We start from the raw sequence: 17,386 nt of genomic DNA on the forward strand, positions 1-17,386 counted from the left end.
AAGCGATGCTGACACAACCCCCCCCCATATGTTAAGTAAAATAGAAACATTGCCACCAGACCCCACCCCACTCCCCATTCCCCCTTCCACCTCTTTCCCCCTTCTCTTCCTAAGGTAACACTAACGTCTCAGCAAATGAATCTGATCTGTAGAAAATGTAACTTGAAAAAGAGGCATTGCACATACTTTTGTAAACCAAGAAATCTTTAATAAAAAATACATTGAAAAACAGCATCTATAGAATCCCTTTGCAGTATCCTAAGTGACCCCTCCGGTTCTGAGTGATTTCATCGGGAACCCAGTTAAACCACCTTCCACCCAGTCGCCCAATTGGTGCACCCAGCGGTTGTCCGGGTTTTTAGACCCATTCCCAGCCCTGCCTGGAGACCCCAGGGATTGAACCGGGGACCTCCCAGCCTTGCCCTTTGGCTGCATCCACACTGAATCCTGGCCTGGCCTCTGGGCTTCTCCGGTTCAGCACCGGCCTGAGACACAGGATCAAGGAGGCCCAAATCTTTCAATTCCCCCTTTTCACCCCAATCAGCAGAAAAAGAGGAACTGCCAGAGGGGAGAATCACGGGATCCAGAATCGGGGCTTTTTTTAAGGGTCAGCAGGAAAAGGAGTCAAAGAGGAACCGGGTGCGGGCAGCAAATGTTATGAGGGCCAGAATCACTTTCAGGATCAGCAATAAGCAGCAATTTCTAGACAGTTCCCTGGAACTGACATCATGCCTTCGCTTGGCTGACACAGGAGAAACAGATGACATTGCTGCTCTTCCGGTGCAACTGTCGTCAGGCTCTTGGCTTTTGAAAATAAGTGGCTTGTGATTATTTTTCTAAGATAGCCCAGCTGTTGCTGGACCAGGCCAAAGGGGGCCGGTCTAGACCAGCTTCCTGTCCTCACAGTGGCCAAATGCCCCTAAGAACATAGTGCTGTAAACAAAAATCTGCCCTTTTTTCCCTTATGGGGTATCCAAGAGCCCATATAGAGTCCTTATGTAGGTTCCCTATTGGTAGGAGAAAATGACAGAGGCCAACCAGAGAATATTGAGAAGCAAAGCAGCTAGTAAGCTTGATCTTTATTGATCTGTTGCAACAGGGTCCTCACTCCCCACACGCAGGAGAAGGAGGAGGACCCAGAACCAAGGTGTGTGTGATGGCCTGGGAATCCAATTCAGAGGCTGAACCGGAGGATTCCCAGCCTGCACAGGAGTCCCCGCCTCCAGGGCCGGCTGAGCTGGGGCAGGGCCTTGATTCTGAAGCGCCTGCACCTGTGCCGGATCCTCAGGAGCAGGCACCAGGTGAATCCACTCTGGCTCCGGAGGTGGTTGAGGACTCATTGCCTACAGGTGAGTCTCCCCCTGGGCCCAGTAACCCTTCGGCCTCTCCTGATCTGCAGAGGCTTAGGGCAGAGAGGCGAAGGGAACTGGTTTCTCCCAGGAGGAGTGCTCGCCTTAAGGCCAGGAGAGGCGGGTCTCCTGGGGGCCGGGACCGCCCCTGGCCTCAGAGAAGATAAAGGCCAGTCAGCCCGGTCCCAGGTTGCGGGAGCAACATCGTCATTGAACAGCTGTTTCGGCCAGCATGCAGTCCTGTTCCCCCAGAGTTTGTGTCCTTGCCCGGCTTCTCGCTGTGGACCCCGCTTCGCCCGTGGAGGACTGTCTGCCGACCCTCAACTCAAGTCCTGGACCTCGCTCCACGGTAACCTCCCCCCTGGACCAGCACAGTTTGCTCCCGCCACCCCCGCACTCCCCCTTCGTTGGGGTGTGTTCTGGAAGAGCCAGAGGCCATGGCTGACCAGGCAGCTGCGCTGGTGGCATTAGCCCAGGAGAACCAGGCCTTGACCAACACCATTCAGCAGCTAAGCAATGTGGTTACGGCGCTTCAGCAGTGGTTGGACGCCCTACCAGCTCCTGAGGCCGACGCCCCAGCTGCAGGCAAGTGCCCAGTGGCCTTGCCAGAGAAATTTGATGGGGACCTGGCCAGCTTTCCCATGTTCCTCACCCAGGCCAAGTTGTATATTCAGGGGCGAGCCTGGAACTTCCCTGATGACCGCACCAAGGTGCAGTTCTTGATCAGTTTGTTAAAGGACCAGGCGGCCAAGTGGGCTTTGCCACTCCTTCAGCAAGACTCTCCTTTGCTAACAGACTATGTGGGGTTTTGTAACCACTTAGAGACTGCGTTCGGCAACCCTCTGAAGGAGAGCCAAGCCATTCGGGCGATTCGTCAGTTGAGACAGGACAAGTCCACAGCCGCCGCCTACGCCACAGAATTTCGGCTGTTGGCGCAGGACTTGTCTTGGAATGACGCTGCACTTCGGGACCAGTATCTTGAGGGACTGTCGGACGAGATACTGGATCAGTTGGCCACGATGGATCATCTCACCATGCTGGACGCCCTCATTCAGCGGAGCCTGCAGATAGACGATCGGTTGGAGGACCGTCGCCAGGCCCGGGACCGCCAGCACTCCCGGCTCCTGGCTCCAGTCATTCCCAGCAGGTCCACGCCCACAGCCGAGTTGCCAGTCAAGCCAACGCAGCTTGGGGCTGTGCGACCTCACCTCTCCCCCTCGGAGAAGACGCGGCGTCGGGAGGGGAACCTGTGTCTTTACTGTGGTGGGAGTGGACATTACGCCCGGTCCTGTCTCGAGAAGATGCCGGCCGCAGGGAAACCGCCAACCTCGGTAGCCGAAAGGCCTGGCAACCTGGAGTAGTCCCAAACCATGCAAGAGGGGCCCTCACCAGTGGAATTGCGACATCTCATGGTTCCGGTGCGTCTCTACCCTCCAGGTGGGCCGTGGATTCTTACCCACGCTCTGGTAGATTCAGGGGCAACCTGCTCCTATATGGACGCTGCCTTTGCTGCTCATCATCACTTCAGAACAAGCCAGAACCGGTGCAGGTGGAGGCAATTGATGGACGGCTCTTGCGTTCAGGTGGCGTTACTCAGGAGACCCAGCCCCTGGTCCTGTGTCTCCAGCAGCACCGGGCGATGCGAACTTTGGACATTGCCTCCATGCCCCGGTTCCCCCTGGTGCTCGGGATGGACTGGCTGGAGGCTCACAACGTTCAGATTGACTGGGTCAATTGGACTGTGCATTTCCCAGACCCATGTCCCCATGCGCGGTCCGAGATGCTAGCAGCCGCGCCCACTGAGGAGGCTGCATCAATGCTCCCCACTGAGTACCGGGACTACCAAGACGTGTTCGAGGAACGGGGGGCAGATCAGCTGCCGCCGTATCAGTCTTTTGACTGCAGAATAGACCTCCAGCCCGGAGCGCCCCTGCCGGTGAATCGCTTATACTCTCTTACGGAGCCAGATATCATGCACATATGATATCATGCAGCAGATATCATGCACATGAGCCCACTACCAAAATCAGCACCATCACTTTTGTGACTTGTCCCCACAAAGCACTTCCATCACAGTTTATTCCTATTTATTCAAAGGGCCTCTCCTGCACGATACCAAATATAAGAATTCACTGATAAATGTCTCTATGTACTGGCTCGCTGGGGAAACTTCAGAAATTCCTATAGACATGTGAGCTCAGCTCCTCAGCAGCCCCTCTGCCTGAGTGATAATCCCTGGCCTCCTGATACCTGAGTGCCAGACAGGTAGCCATTCCAGAAAAAGCAAACCCAGATGAAGACAAAAGGGTGGGATGAACTTGGCTGGGAAACAGGGAAATGTAAAGATCTCTTTTGTTCACTTGATGGGTGTTTGGTGGAGGGCAAGGGGAACCATGGGGCAGGGTCCAGGATGCTCAGATTACTGCCACCAGACCTCCCCTTTCATGATGTAACCATGATGTATGAGTGATGGAGTTTGGGGGGTGTAACATGGGGATTAGTAGCTAATAAAGTTGGGGTTCTCTTTTGTTGGGGGCTTCCATCTTGTTCCACCTGGTGGCAGGTGGGAGTCCTGTCGCGACAGTCTTCAATCAAGACCAAGCCTCCTGGCTGCTGTTTCGCTCTGGTCTTCCTGGCTGGTGTCCTTGTTTTCTGTCCAAGGGAGCCCTCAGATTTCTCCGTTAACAGTTGCTCCTGTTTTGGGGAACATACAGCCAGATGCATCCCACACCTCTTTAAAAAGCACAGCAAACCCACCCCAGTGGTCAGGCAGAACCTGCAGGTCCTCTTGGGAGACTTTGAAAGGGTGGGAGGGAAATTAAATATATGAATCTGTACGACCCACATGTGTGAGGTGATAAGAAAAGAATCAAGTTTAAACGTGCACAGAGTCAAGCGGCAGTACAGTCGTACCTTGGTTGCCGAACGCCTTGGAACTCATACGTTTCAGCTCCCGAATAATCAAAACCTGAAAGTGAGTGTTCCGTTTTCCCAGCGATTTTTGGAAGCCGAAGCTCCTGCAGCTAATCAGAAGCCGCGCATTGGTTTCCAAACATTTTGGAAGTCAAATGGACTTCTGGAACGAATTCTGTTTGACTTCCGAGGTATGACTGTATAGCGTTAGGAATCTAGGCTATTAGAGCTTTCTTATCCTGTTTACAGCACTCCCTTCTGTCAACCCTCTTTGGCAAAGGACAGACCACACGACTCTACGTAAGTTTAAAACAATTTATTAACAGATTCAAAGGTCTGAGACATGTGTTGTTCCATGCAGCTGCAAGAACGCCGGCAGAATCCTCTTGGGCAGGAAATACAGAATATAGTTCTAAACATGGGCTCTAAACTTGGGAGCAAAGCTTAGACACATACTCCTTGGTCAGAGAGAGTGGGAGGAGGGAGGAAGAGAGGTAAAGGGGGCCATGACCTAGCTCATGACCTTGGAACAGAACTCTCTGGTCTTAACCCCTTCATGCACTAACTAGCTCTCATGCATGGCTATGTTTGACTGCAATTTCCCACAGAAAGTGTCTCTCTCTTTTGTGCCATTCTGCTGCTTTGCCAACGGAGCAACATGCTTCTTTGACTTCTGATGCACCAAGAGAGAGTGGAGATGACAACATTACGCGCCTCCTTTCCTCCATGCCTCTCACCCTCCCTGCAAAACACCTATAGCAAACTTGTAGCATCATGGAACTGTAGAGCAGGAAGGGAGCCCGAGGAATCCCTTCTGGTGCCAAAACTGCACGACTGGCACCCAACAAGGGGCTGTCAAGCAGAAATAACACAAATATCCCGGGGGGGGGGGGATGAGGGAGAACCTCAAAACAGCTCAATGAGAATGGAGAATGCTCAATGGACACAGAACCTGTACTGACTTCTTGGGGGTGGGGGAAAGAGAGAGAACACGTGAAGCCCAGGGAGTGGGATGGAGCATTATGGAAAATCAGTCTGGCCAGCAGGAACCCAGAAGAGCCGTCCGCACTGCAGGTTGTGTTGCTGGTCAATGGGCTGGCAATAAAATTCTCTTCTCCTTGTTTCCTGCCTTGCAGTAGGTTGGGCAAGATGAGCTTTGGGATCCCTTCCAAATCTACAATTCACTCCTTTGGACTTTTGGTAAGGGGGAGACGGGCTTTCCTGTCCTCCTCTCGGGAGTGACTTTTCTAGCATGTTGGAGCCACCAGCCTTCTGAATAAGCTGCGCTAGACGGATGTTCACAGGAAAGAGGCCACAAACAAGGATCCTTCTGACCTCAATCCAGGTGGGTTTGTGGCTCCCAGATGAGGCGGCTGTTCCAAGTTCTTCCTTAGTATTGCGTGTGTGTGTGTGTGTGTGAACCCTTAAACTCTACCTTCCAATGATTGCTCACCTCTTCTCCAGCAGCACTGAGGAAAAGGCTTTGCTGGGGAGTGGGGTGGGAGAGAGAAATTGAAAAATGGAGTTAGCCCTTAAGCAGGGGGTGGGGAGCTGCGAGGACTTGCCATTTTGGGCCCAGCATCTTTTAGAGCATCCTCATTTTTGCCCAGGGCAGTGAACATATTGAGACTCCCTTCTTGTATCTTGAAGCCAGCGGTTCAGGTCCTGCAGCAAGAGAAAACAAGGCGCACCACCGTTTTGCAACTTGGAGGCTCTTGAAGTGGCCGTGTCTAAATTGCTCAGCGCTGACGGCAACTTCATCAGTGCTGCCAAACTGCTCTTGTCCCCCTCCCCAGATGTGACCTAAGGAGGTATTCCAGCACCTTGCAAATCTGGATAAGAAGTATAAAGAACGGCCGCCTATCGGGTGTGAATTCCATGGCCTTGAGAGACAATGTCAATTTCTTTGCTGAGCTGGAAGCAAAAAAACACTGTTGAAATCCTCACGTACCAAGTGTCCAAAAATTAAATTTGTACAAAGCCATGATATGGTTTCTCGCCACTATGGGTTCTTTGATGGGAAGTGAGACTTTCCTTAAAGGTGAAACTCTTCCCACATTCCAAGCACTGATATGGTTTCTCCCTGCTGTGAATTCTTTGATGGGAAGCGAGACAGTCCTTGCAGCTGAAGCCTTTCCCACATTCCAGGCATCAATAGGGTTTCTCGCGTGTATGAATTCTCTGATGGTGCATGAGATGGGTGCTCTGACCGAAGCTCTTTCCAGTCTCTTGGCCTTGAAACGGTATCTCCCCATGGTGAATACGCTGATGCCGACGGACGCTTGAGTTTACAGTAAACCTCTTTCCACATTCCAAGCACTGACATGGTTTCTCTCCTGTATGAATTTTTTTATGGTAAATGAGACTCGCCTTCCAACGGAAGTTCTTTCCACATTCCAAGCACCTAAAAGGCGTCTCCGCTGTGTGAATTCTTTGATGGGTGGTGAGATGGTCCTTCCGCCTGAAGCTCTTTTCACACTCTTGGCATTGAAATAGTTTCTCCCCACTGTGACTACTCTGATGGAGACATAAGCTTGTGCTATTCTCAAAGCATTCCCCACATTTCAAGCACTGATATGGTTTCTCTCCTGCGTGAATTTTTTGATGGGACATGAGATGGTCCTTCCGACGGAAGTTCTTTCCACACTCCTGGCACTGAAATGGTTTCTCCCCAGTATGAATTCTCTGATGGGCTGCGAGGCTGGCTCTGTGACTGAAGCTCTTTCCACATGCCGAGCACTGATATTGTTTCTCTCCTCTACGAGTTCTTTCCTGGGAAGTGAGGTGGACCTTCTGACAGCAGCTCTCTCCGCACCCCAAATATTTATGTAGCATCTCCACTATATGGATTTTGCTGTGGTCCCCCTTGTTCTTCACTTCTAACATTTTGCCACCTGTAAGGAAGAGAAAAACAGATTCTCAGGAAACCCCCAATTATTGAGCAACGAGACTGAAAGGTTGTTTTAGTCAAAAAACTGAAGAGATTCAGAGGGCTGATAAATATCAGCTTTTCAACATTGTGGTGTATCACCAGCTAAACAGCCTAGCCAAACATTTAGCAATATACTGCAATGTTGAAAAAACAAGATGTGCTGGCCTCTGCCCACGAGACGCAGGGTGAAACTGCCCCAGCTCTCACCCTGGGAGCAGAGGCAGCTTTACGATCTGAAGAGAAACCAGAGCTATTTTGGGCTCCACTTCATGGGATCCACTTCATCTCCAAATTCAGTAATCTCTTTGGTCAACTGGAAATGGGTAGAAGCAAAAACAAAAATACCCGACAGAAGCTACTTCCACTTTCTTAAGAACTTTGAAGCCAACAGTAAAAGGCCCTTATCAGTTCAGATTAGCCAGGCTACCTTCTGTAAAGTTTTACTCTGGATTGTTTTAGCTGACTTTTAATGTAGGTTGCAAACTACTTTGGGATTCTTTTCTTAAAAATATAGAGGGGTATAGAAATGAAGTGCATGATAGTAACAATAACAACAACAACTGGAGAAAGAATATTGAAAGACAAACAGGAGATAGTTTGGGGAGTGCTAGAATCCCAGAGGCTGGAGCTGGTGCTGCTGAGCTCCAATACGGAAGGCATGTCACAGAGAGAAATGCACTGAATTTCAAAACAGAGACTCTGATCCAACAGGGAGCCTTACTGAGAAAGTCCACGATCCCACGGTTCTCCGCCATGACTTCCTTATGCAGAGCTCTCTGGTCAGGATCCAGCAAGGCCCACTCCTCGTCCGTGAAAGAAACGGCGACGTCTTCAAAGCACACTGAACCCTGAAAGAGAAAAGGAAATGTCCTCCACTCAGACAGCAGGAAGATGATCTATTGGACTTTGCTCCGGGGTTTTCTGCCTGTTTGCTACTTTTCAGGGATTGTTTTCCTGCACATTTTTATGATGGGTGCTTATTTTAACGTATCAAATGAATTCTTCTCTTGCGGCTTTTAAAGAATGGTATTACTCATGGTTCAGAGGGGAAGAGGTCAACATTGTGGTCCTCGTGTCGTTCTGCCTGAACAAGGCATTCCAGTCTACCGGAGAGAAGGATCCCCTCTGTTCTCTCCCTGGACGCTGTTCTTGGGGGGACCCTCCCGACGCCCTAAAGCAAACTTCAAGGGGCGAATGGGGACATTGGAAGAGAGAGGAGAGCGGGGCAAAGCCCTGCTGTGAAGCGGATGGGGCAGCTTAGGTGAATCCTGGCCACTGCTTTTCATGGTTTGTCAACTGCTTAGAAGCCTATGTCAGCATTCAGTGACAACTTTATAAAGAAAACAGAAACAACGGAGCAACATTCAGAAGGTTAGCTGAGGTGAGGCAGCTGTTCCTTATGCTCAGCACAGAAACCTTCCTGAATGGCCTTTCCAGCTTTTGTGAAGGCAACTTTGACAGAAGCCAAGTGGAGCAGGAGGGAGACTCATCACTGGGGCCCAGAGAAGAAGAAGAAGAAGAGTTTGGATTTGATAGCCCGCCTTTCACTCCCCTTCAGGAGTCTCCAAGCGGCTCACATTCTCCTTTCCCTTCCTCCCCCACAACAAACACTCTGTGAGGTGAGTGGGGCTGAGAGACTTCAGAGAAGTGGGACTGGCCCAAGGTCACCCAGCAGCTGCAGGTGGAGGAGCGGAGACGCGAACCCGGTTCCCCAGATTAGGAGACTACCGCTCTTAACCACTACACCACACTGGCCTCCTGGCTGCCCCACTCCTCAGCCTCTTGACCCTCACGGCTCCTTCCCCCTACCTGATCTGCTTCCACAGCCACCGCTTCCCCTCTGACACCATGAAAAGGTGGAGGAGGTTTTGCCGAAGTCTTTCTGTCACCTGCGGAGACAAAGGTAAGGTCTAGCAGAGCATCTCTTACTACAGATGGGCCTTAGAAAAACCTCACTTGCTGAGTGCATTTGGACATTTGTACCCATTTGGTAGCTCAGTTGCGTACATATTGTAAATCACCCTGAGACCGCTGGGTATGGGGTGGTATATAAATTCAATAAATGAAATATACATCTCTCCTCCTTGGGGCTCATGGATTCAATTGTCTCCCCACCAAATGATTCAAGGTGAGTTTCAGAACCCAGAGAATGTGACCAAAAAGAGACAAACCTCATCATTCCTCCTTACCCAGTGGCTTCTCTCTGGCGTCCAGCTGAGTCCTCTCTGCCTCAGAGGAACCTGAACCCCTTCCTGCAAACAGATCCTTTCCCTGAAATCACAGAATCATAGAACGGCGTCAGCTAGTCCACTCTCCAGCAATGCAGGAATCTCACCAGAAAGTCCTGTGATAGGAATTTTGAGGACTTAGATATATGTTAAATGTTCCTAAGTGTACCAACCAAGCACGTATGTAGATCAGCACAGGAAGACTGACCTGGAACCATTTTTGATTCCCAAACTGACCAAATGTTTTCTCTGCAAGGTCAAAGGAAAATGGAAAAGCCTCCCCATTGTCTTTTCCTTCACAAATCCTGTCTTAAGGGTATGTCTGTGTATGAATAGGGTGTGAGCCTGTGACCTGGCCCAGGAACTAAGTATTTATCATTTCAAAAGACTGGCCAGGCTCCCCAGGCAATCCAATCAAGTAACCTGCCAGACAGGAAATAAACAAGGACAGGAGAAAAACATTCAAATTTCTGTTTTAGACTGCCTTTTCTGTGATGTAGGTATGATGTATCTGGGGGGTGGTCTTAGGTTACACCCCTTCTGTGATGTGTGTATGATGTTGATCTAAAAAGGTAAAGGTACCCCTGCCCGTACAGGCCAGTCGTGTCCGACTCTAGGGTTGTGCGCTCATCTCACTTAAGAGGCCGGGGGCCAGCGCTGTCCGAAGACACTTCCGGGTGACGTGGCCAGCGTGACGAAGCTGCTCTGACGAGCCAGCACCAGTGCTGCACACGGAAACGCCATTTACCTTCCAGCCGGAGCGGTACCTATTTATCTAGTTGCACTTAGGGGTGCTTTCGAACTGCTAGGTGGGCAGGAGCTGGGACCGAAAGACGGGAGCTCACCCCGCCGCAGGGATTCGAACCACCCGTTGACCTACAGGGTGGCAATTTCAAAAGTCTTTATAAGGCCTTGTGCGCCATTGTTCTGGGTCCTCCTCCTTCTCCTGCGCGTGTGAGGGGAGCACCCTGTTGCAACAGATCAATATCAGGCTTACTAGCTGCTTTGCTTCTCAATATTCTCTGCTTGGCCTCTGTTATTCTCTCCTACCCATAGGGAACCTACATAAGGACTCTATATGGGCTCTTGGATACCCCATAAGGGGGAAAATTTTGGTTTACAACAGTCCAAACAGAAAGCGGGGAGAAGGATTAGAAAAGGAACAACAAATGAAAAGATGTCAGGGCTATCATATAACACTCCTTGGGGTCCTTCGTTTAAGATGGGCCATGAGTAGAGAATTTGGGGGTCCTCTCCCTCATGTTGGGAGCCCCTTGAGAGTATCTGGAGGAAAGTCTCTCTCACCTGCTGCTCTTCCTGCTTTCTCTCCTCTGCCTGACTCAGGAGGAAACCTTCGGCCAGGGCCACCGCCTGGGAACTGGTCTCCGCTCCGCATTCCCTCACCCAGCTCTCCATCTCCTGGGGAAGGACAGCCAGGAACTGCTCCAAGATCACCAGGTCCAACATCTGAGCTTTTGTGTGCCTTTCTGGCTTTAGCCATTGACGGTCAAAGTGGTAGAGTCGTCTGCAAACCTCTCGGGGTCCTTTGGCCTCCTGGGGGCAGAACTGCCTGAACTGCTGGCTCTGCGCCTCTGAGCAAGGGGTGTCCTCCTCACCCAGGATTTTCTGCACAGAGTTTTCCCAGAATCCCCCACTGCTCCCATGGCCTCTTCCTGCTTCAGGGCCAGCTGAGTCTTGCTCATCCATCTGTGCTCTCAGGAAACCTCCAAGAGATCAGAAGAAATCCCTTTTTTCTCCTGCTGTGTTCAGTCTGTCCAAATTAGAGCAGCTAGAAAATCCTGCAAAGCAAATGCACTACTCAGTTATAAAATTGACACACTGTTTGGGGAAAAGAAAGATGTTCCCTGATCCCGCGTGGATGAGGCTTGCTAGGAACCTGGCCTGGGCTGCCCCACAGCTGATTCTGAGCTTTCTTTAAAGGAAAAAAAAACAAGAAGCAAGCAAAGTTCCCATGCAGAATGTGCGGGTGCCTTAAGGGTTTCCTTCCCAACCCCCCTTCTCCCCAGGAGAGAGAGGAGACCCAGCAGAGCCCACAAGGAGGGCGGGGCTTCTGCCCTGGAGGACTTCTGGACCACCGCCTTGCCGACGTGGGGATCCAGGGCACAGTCCTTCAATGGCTGTGCTGGTTTCTCTCTGGTCGGGGACAGAGGGTGGCGCTTGGGGGGGAATTGTCATCACACCACTCCTTGGTGTGTGGAGTACTCAGGGTGCGATACTCTCCCTGATGCTTTTCTACATCTTTATGAGCCCCCTCGCCCAGCTTGTCCGGAGTTTTGGGTTGGGTTGCTATCAATATGCTGATGACACCCAACTCTATCTGTTGATATGGGATTGGGGAGGGGGGCAACTCCCATCTCTTGCGGGGGTGCAATTAGTGCCAGCACCATCCGTTAAGAGTTTGGGTGTAATCTTCGACACCTCCCTCTCCATGGAGGCGCAGATTACAGCTATAACAAAGGCGGCATTTTTCCATCTCCGCCAAGCAGTTGGCTCCTTGCCTTTCTCACCCTGACCTCGCCACTGTGATCCATGCGACGGTCACCTCCAGACTGGATTATTGTAACTCGCTGTACGTGGGGCTGCCCTTAAGACTGACCCAGAAACTCCAGTGGATGCAGAATGCTGCAGCGAGACTCCTTACGGGGTCCTCGCTGTGAGATCACATTCACCCGGTGCTATACCAGCTGCACTGGCTCCCGGTGGAGTACAGGATCAGGTTTAAGGTGCTGGTTTTAACCTTTAAAGCCCTATACGGCCTAGGACCCTCGTACCTACGGGACCGCCTCTCCTGGTATGCCCCACAGAGGAACTTACGGTCTTCAAATAAAAACATATTGAAGGTCCCAGGCCACAGAGAGGTTAGGCTGGCCTCAACTAGAGCCAGGGCTTTTTTGGCCGTGGCCCCGATCTGGTGGAACGCTCTGTCCCAAGAGACTAGGGCCCTGCGGGACTTGACATCTTTCTGCAGAGCCTGCAAAACAGAGCTGTTCCGCCAGGCCTTTGGAAAGGGCGCAGCCTGACTCCCTCCTTGGCAATCTTTGTGGAGCTCTGGCCCAATGGTGGCCAGTGGCTTGAATTAATTAATTTTATAATGAATGATTTTAGAGTGTTGTTTGTGCTGTACTTTTGTACTGTTTTATTGTTGTTAGCCGCCCTGAGCCCGGCTTTGGCTGGGGAGGGCAGGATATAAATAAAATTTATTACTATTATTATTCCCCCCTCTTTGCCCTCCCCTGCCCTTTCTAGGAATCCTGCTCGGTTCATTTTAACCCAAGGGGGAGTTAAAGAACCTTTGAATGAGGGTGAAAGAGGAGAGTGCAAAATAAGGTCTGAAGCTCAACATCAAAAAAACTAAGATCATGGCCACTGGTCCCATCACCTCCTGGCAAAGAGAAGGGGAAGAAATGGAGGCAGTGAGAGATTTTACTTTCTTGGGCTCTGTGATCACTGCAGATGAAATTAAAAGGCCTGCTTCTTGGAAGAAAAGCAATGACAAACCTAGTCAGCATCTTAAAAAGCAGAGACATCACCTTGCCAACAAAGGTCCGTATAGTTCAAGCCATGGTTTTCCCAGTAGTGATGTATGGAAGTGAGAGCTGGACCATCAAGAAGGCTGATGGCCGAAGAATGGATGCTTTTGAATTCTGGTGCTGGAGGAGACTCTGGAGAGTCCCATGGACTGCAAGAAGATCAAACACATCCATTCTGAAGGAAACCAGCCCTGCGTGCTCACCGGAAGGACAGATCCTGAAGCTGAGGCTCCAAGACTTTGGCCACCTCAGGAGAAGAGAAGACTCCCTGGAAAAGACCCTGATGTTGGGAAAGATGGAGGGCACAAGGAGAAGGGAACGACAGAGGACGAGATGGTGGGACAGTGTTCTCGAAGGTACCAGCATGAGGGAGGCAGTGGGAGACAGGAGGGCCTGGCTGTGCTCTGGTCCAGGGGGTCGCGGAGAGGCGGACACGAGTAAAGGACTCAACCACAGCATCCAAGCCGAGCCCTCCCCGCTCCCTCTGCCCTCACCCCAAGGCCGCCTTTTCACCGGCTTCTGCTGCTTCCCGGTGGCGCCTCCCGAAGGCCTGGGCTGGCGGGCAGAGGGAGCCTCCCGCGCAATGGCGCCTCTTTCCCGCAGGCGCCCGGGAAGCAGCACTTGCGGAGGAGCGAGAGCAGCGCCGCCCCGCCCGGCTCCTCGAAGACGCGTCTCAGGCGCCCGGCCTGCCCTCGTCCTGCATGGCGGGAGGGGCACTTCCGCCCGCCCTTCGCCCTCCGTCCAATCGGGCCTCGCGGCGCGTCCTGGCGCACTACGGCTGCGGTGCCGTCTCCACGCGACGCCCGCGTCACTTCCTGCCCTCGGGCCCCCTCCTCAGAGGCTGCCCTCGTCCAAGATGGCGGCGGCGGCGGCGGCGGCTCTCCTATGATGGCGCTTTCGCCCCGGCCCACCGTGGCGGCGGCGCTTTCTCCGCCCGCTTCCCGCGCTGCTTCTGCCCCCGGCGCCTCTCGCTCGCTTCCTAGCCGCCTGCCCTCGTCCCTTTCGGCCGCTTTCCGCGCCTCTTCCCTCCCTCCCTCCCTCCCTCTTCCAAGATGGCGCCTTTCGGGTGTCTCGGCGTCACGTCGCTAAGCAACGCGACGCCTCTTCCCGCCTCCTCGCCGCCTCTCCTGCAAAGGCCCCCGGGGAGGACAGGAAATGAGACCCCCTCCCGCACGTCACTTCCTGCGAGGGGCTGCTGCGCCTGCCTCCTTTTTCCTGCGTGGCGCTTCCCGGGTGAGGCTCCCTCTTCGGGCGCCCTGGAGCGGGAGGGGGACACGGGGCGCTCCTTCTGGGGCCCCTCAGCCACCTTCAGAGCCTCAGAGCTGGAGGGGACCCGTGAGGTCCTCTAGTCCAACCCCTCCGGGAATACTGGAAGCTGTGGCTCTGCATCCTTTGCCAAGGGGGCTGGGAATTTCCGTCTCGAAAAGAAGGAAAGCAAGTGACAGTCGCAGGAATAGGGGGTGGCTCTCTGCTAGTGGAGCAGGGACGCGGGGGGGGGGGGCGCTGGGGGTTAAACCACTGAGCCTCTTGGGCTTGCCGATCGGAAGTTCGGTGGTTCGAATCCCCGCAATGACGGGGTGAGCTCCCGTTGCTCGGTCCCTGAACTCCTAGCAGTTCAAAAGCACGTCAAAGTGCAAGTAGATAAATAGGTACCGCTCCGGTGGGAAGGTAAATGGCATTTCCGTGCGCTGCTCTGGTTTGCCAGAAGCGGCTTAGTCCTGCTGCCCACATGACCCGGAAGCTGTACGCCGGCTCCCTTGGCCAATAAAGCGAGATGAGCGCCACAACCCCAGAGTCATCCACGGCTGGACCTAATGGCCAGGGGTCCCTTTACTTTTACCTCTGCTAGTGGGGTGGGGGGGGGTGGAAGGTGCCTGGGGAGGGGATTCCCCAACTAAGGAACCACCACCAGGGTGGCCAACCCTCTGCCCACCTGAACACCCAAGAGGGCATGTAGGGAAGGAGGGGGTTCTTCAGATAATGCCAGGGCTCAGCGAACAGCAAATTGCACTTGGAAACAAACTCACAAGCCCTGCAGCTTTGGTTAAAAGAGGAGCTAAATATGTTCCTAAGGGTTTTTGTGAGAGTTGCATGAGGAGGGCTAGATCCATGGATGATGCCTTGAGCTCCCTGGAGAGGAAGGTGGCCATCTTTAAAGGGAACTGTGAAATAGAGGGGAACCCAGGCAGGAATCTGGCTGCTGTGTTTTAAACCGGTTTCTGAGTCGTCTTCAAGGGCAGCTCTTCATAGGGAACACTGTAATAATGCCATGGGATGCAGAGTGTCGACTGGGGCTGGCAAACAGGCCGGAGTTAGAAATAGGCACTGTCACCGAAGCCGACTAAGCCTCAAGTGACACTCTTGGATCCAGGAGTAACCCAAGTTGCAGGACAAGCTGGAGTCTCTCCAAGCAGGCACCTTAAGGGATCATCCACCTTTGATCAGGGAACATCTTTCTTTTCCCCAGACAGTGTGTCAATTTTATAACTGAGTAATGCATTTGCTTTGTAGGATTTTCTAGCTGCTCTAATTTGGACAGACTGAACACAGCAGGGGGGAAAAGGGATTTCTTCTGATCTCTTGGCGGTTTCCTGAGAGCACAGATGGATGAGCAAGACTCAGCTGGCCCTGAAGCAGGAAGAGGCCATGGGAGCAGTGGGGGATTCTGGGGAAACTCTGTGCAGAAGATCCAGGGTGAGGAGGACACCCTCCACGCACAGATGCAGAGCCAGCAGTTCTGCCCCCAGGAGGCCAAAGGACCCCGAGAGGTTTGCAGACGACTCTACCACTTTGACCATCAATGGCTAAAGCCAGAAAGGCACACGAAAGCTCAGATGTTGGACCTGGTGATCTTGGAGCAGTTCCTGGCTGTCCTTCCCCAGGAGATGGAGAGCTGGGTGAGGGAATGTGGAGTGGAAACCAGTTCCCAGGCGGTGGCCCTGGCCGAAGGTTTCCTCCTGAGTCAGGCAGAGGAGAGGAAGCAGGAAGAGCAGCAGGTGAGAGAGACTTTCCTCCAGATACTCTCAAGGGGATCCCAACATGAGGGAGAGGACCCCCAAATTCTCTACTCATGGCCCATCTTAAACGAAGGACCCCAAGGAGTGTGATATGATAGCCCTGACATCTTTTCATTTGCTGTTCCTTTTCTAATCCTTCTCCCCGTTTTCTGTTTGGACTTTCTGTTGAGATTCCTGCTTTGCAGGAGGGTGGACTAGCTGATGCCCTTCTATGATTCTGTGATTTCAGGGAAAGGATCTGTTTGCAGGAATGAGTTCAGGTTCCTCTGAGGCAGAGAGGACTCAGCTGGATGCCAGAGAGAGGCCACTGGGTAAGGAGGAATGATGAGGTTTGTCTCTGTTTGGTCACATTCTGTGGGCTCTGAAACTCACCTGTGAGTTCTTTGAATCGTTTGGGGGGAAACAATTGAAGCCAAGAGCCCCAGAGGTCTCAGGGTGATTTACATTATGTACACAACTGAGCTACCAAATGGGTACAAATGTCCAAATGCACTCAGCAAGTGAGGTTTTTCTAAGGCCCATCTGTAGTAAGAGATGCTCTGCTAGACCTTACCTTTGTCTCCGCAGGTGACAGAAAGACTTCGGCAAAACCTCCTCCACCTTTTCATGGTGTCAGAGGGGAAGCGGTGGCTGTGGAAGCAGATCAGGTAGGGGGAAGGAGCCGTGAGGGTCAAGAGGCTGAGGAGTGGGGCAGCCAGGAGGCCAGTGTGGTGTAGTGGTTAAGAGCGGTAGTCTCCTAATCTGGGGAACCGGGTTCGCGTCTCCGCTCCTCCACCTGCAGCTGCTGGGTGACCTTGGGCCAGTCCCACTTCTCTGAAGTCTCTCAGCCCCACTCACCTCACAGAGTGTTTGTTGTGGGGGAGGAAGGGAAAGGAGAATGTGAGCCGCTTGGAGACTCCTGAAGGGGAGTGAAAGGCGGGCTATCAAATCCAAACTCTTCTTCTTCTTCTTCTCTGGGCCCCAGTGATGAGTCTCCCTCCTGCTCCACTTGGCTTCTGTCAAAGTTGCCTTCACAAAAGCTGGAAAGGCCATTCAGGAAGGTTTCTGTGCTGAGCATAAGGAACAGCTGCCTCACCTCAGCTAACCTTCTGAATGTTGCTCCGTTGTTTCTGTTTTCTTTATAAAGTTGTCACTGAATGCTGACATAGGCTTCTAAGCAGTTGACAAACCATGAAAAGCAGTGTCCAGGATTCACCTAAGCTGCCCCATCCGCTTCACAGAAGGGCTTTGCCCCGCTCTCCTCTCTCTTCCAATGTCCCCATTCGCCCCTTGAAGTTTGCTTTAGGGCGTCGGGAGGGTCCCCCCAAGAACAGCGTCCAGGGAGAGAACAGAGGGGATCCTTCTCTCCGGTAGACTGGAATGCCTTGTTCAGGCAGAACGACACGAGGACCACAAT

General features: G+C 52.5%; 2 protein-coding genes across 5 annotated transcripts in view; one reads left to right on the forward strand and one right to left on the reverse strand.

Moving 5' to 3' along the window:
* Positions 1–17,386, forward strand: part of LOC310833251 (uncharacterized protein) — a 79,999-nt gene that overhangs the window by 58,129 nt on the left and 4,484 nt on the right. The window contains exons 1-4 of one of the 2 annotated variants that reach the window (XM_083715833.1): positions 14,131–14,206; positions 15,485–15,969; positions 16,220–16,301; positions 16,558–16,637. In XM_083715833.1, the coding sequence (XP_083571959.1) occupies positions 15,577–15,969; positions 16,220–16,301; positions 16,558–16,637 (555 nt within the window). In that variant the 5' untranslated portion in view covers positions 14,131–14,206; positions 15,485–15,576. Of the gene's footprint in view, positions 1–14,130; positions 14,207–15,484; positions 15,970–16,219; positions 16,302–16,557; positions 16,638–17,386 lie in introns of those variants that run through there. The other variant, XM_083715834.1, reaches the window with a different exon arrangement.
* LOC310833272 (zinc finger protein with KRAB and SCAN domains 3-like) lies at positions 4,564–13,702 on the reverse strand. 3 transcript variants are annotated; one of them, XM_083715877.1, is made up of 6 exons: positions 13,487–13,702; positions 10,728–11,221; positions 9,384–9,465; positions 9,004–9,083; positions 7,916–8,042; positions 4,564–7,156 (listed from the first exon to the last, which is right to left on the reverse strand). In XM_083715877.1, the coding sequence occupies exons 2-6, from the start codon at positions 11,127–11,129 to the stop codon at positions 6,414–6,416; spliced, it is 1,434 nt and encodes a 477-aa protein (XP_083572003.1). In that variant the 5' UTR covers positions 11,130–11,221; positions 13,487–13,702; the 3' UTR covers positions 4,564–6,413. The 3 variants fall into 3 exon arrangements, with proteins under 3 accessions (XP_083572003.1, XP_083572002.1, XP_083572004.1); XM_083715876.1 differs by having other exon boundaries at positions 10,728–11,438; positions 13,409–13,672; XM_083715878.1 differs by having other exon boundaries at positions 12,974–13,667.

Source organism: Podarcis gaigeae (assembly GCF_964106915.1).
Source record: "Podarcis gaigeae genome assembly, chromosome: 16".
Lineage (NCBI taxonomy): Eukaryota > Metazoa > Chordata > Lepidosauria > Squamata > Lacertidae > Podarcis > Podarcis gaigeae.

Coding starts and splice junctions, on each gene's coding strand:
- LOC310833272 (XM_083715877.1), bottom strand. CDS start 11,129: ATGGATGAGCAAGACTCAGCTGGCCCTGAAGCAGGAAGAGGCCATGGG. Junction 8,043..9,003: donor TGGCTGTGGAAGCAGATCAG/GTAGGGGGAAGG, acceptor TTTCTCTTTCAG/GGTTCAGTGTGCTTTGAAGA. Junction 7,157..7,915: donor TGGGATCGTGGACTTTCTCA/GTAAGGCTCCCT, acceptor TCTTCCTTACAG/GTGGCAAAATGTTAGAAGTG.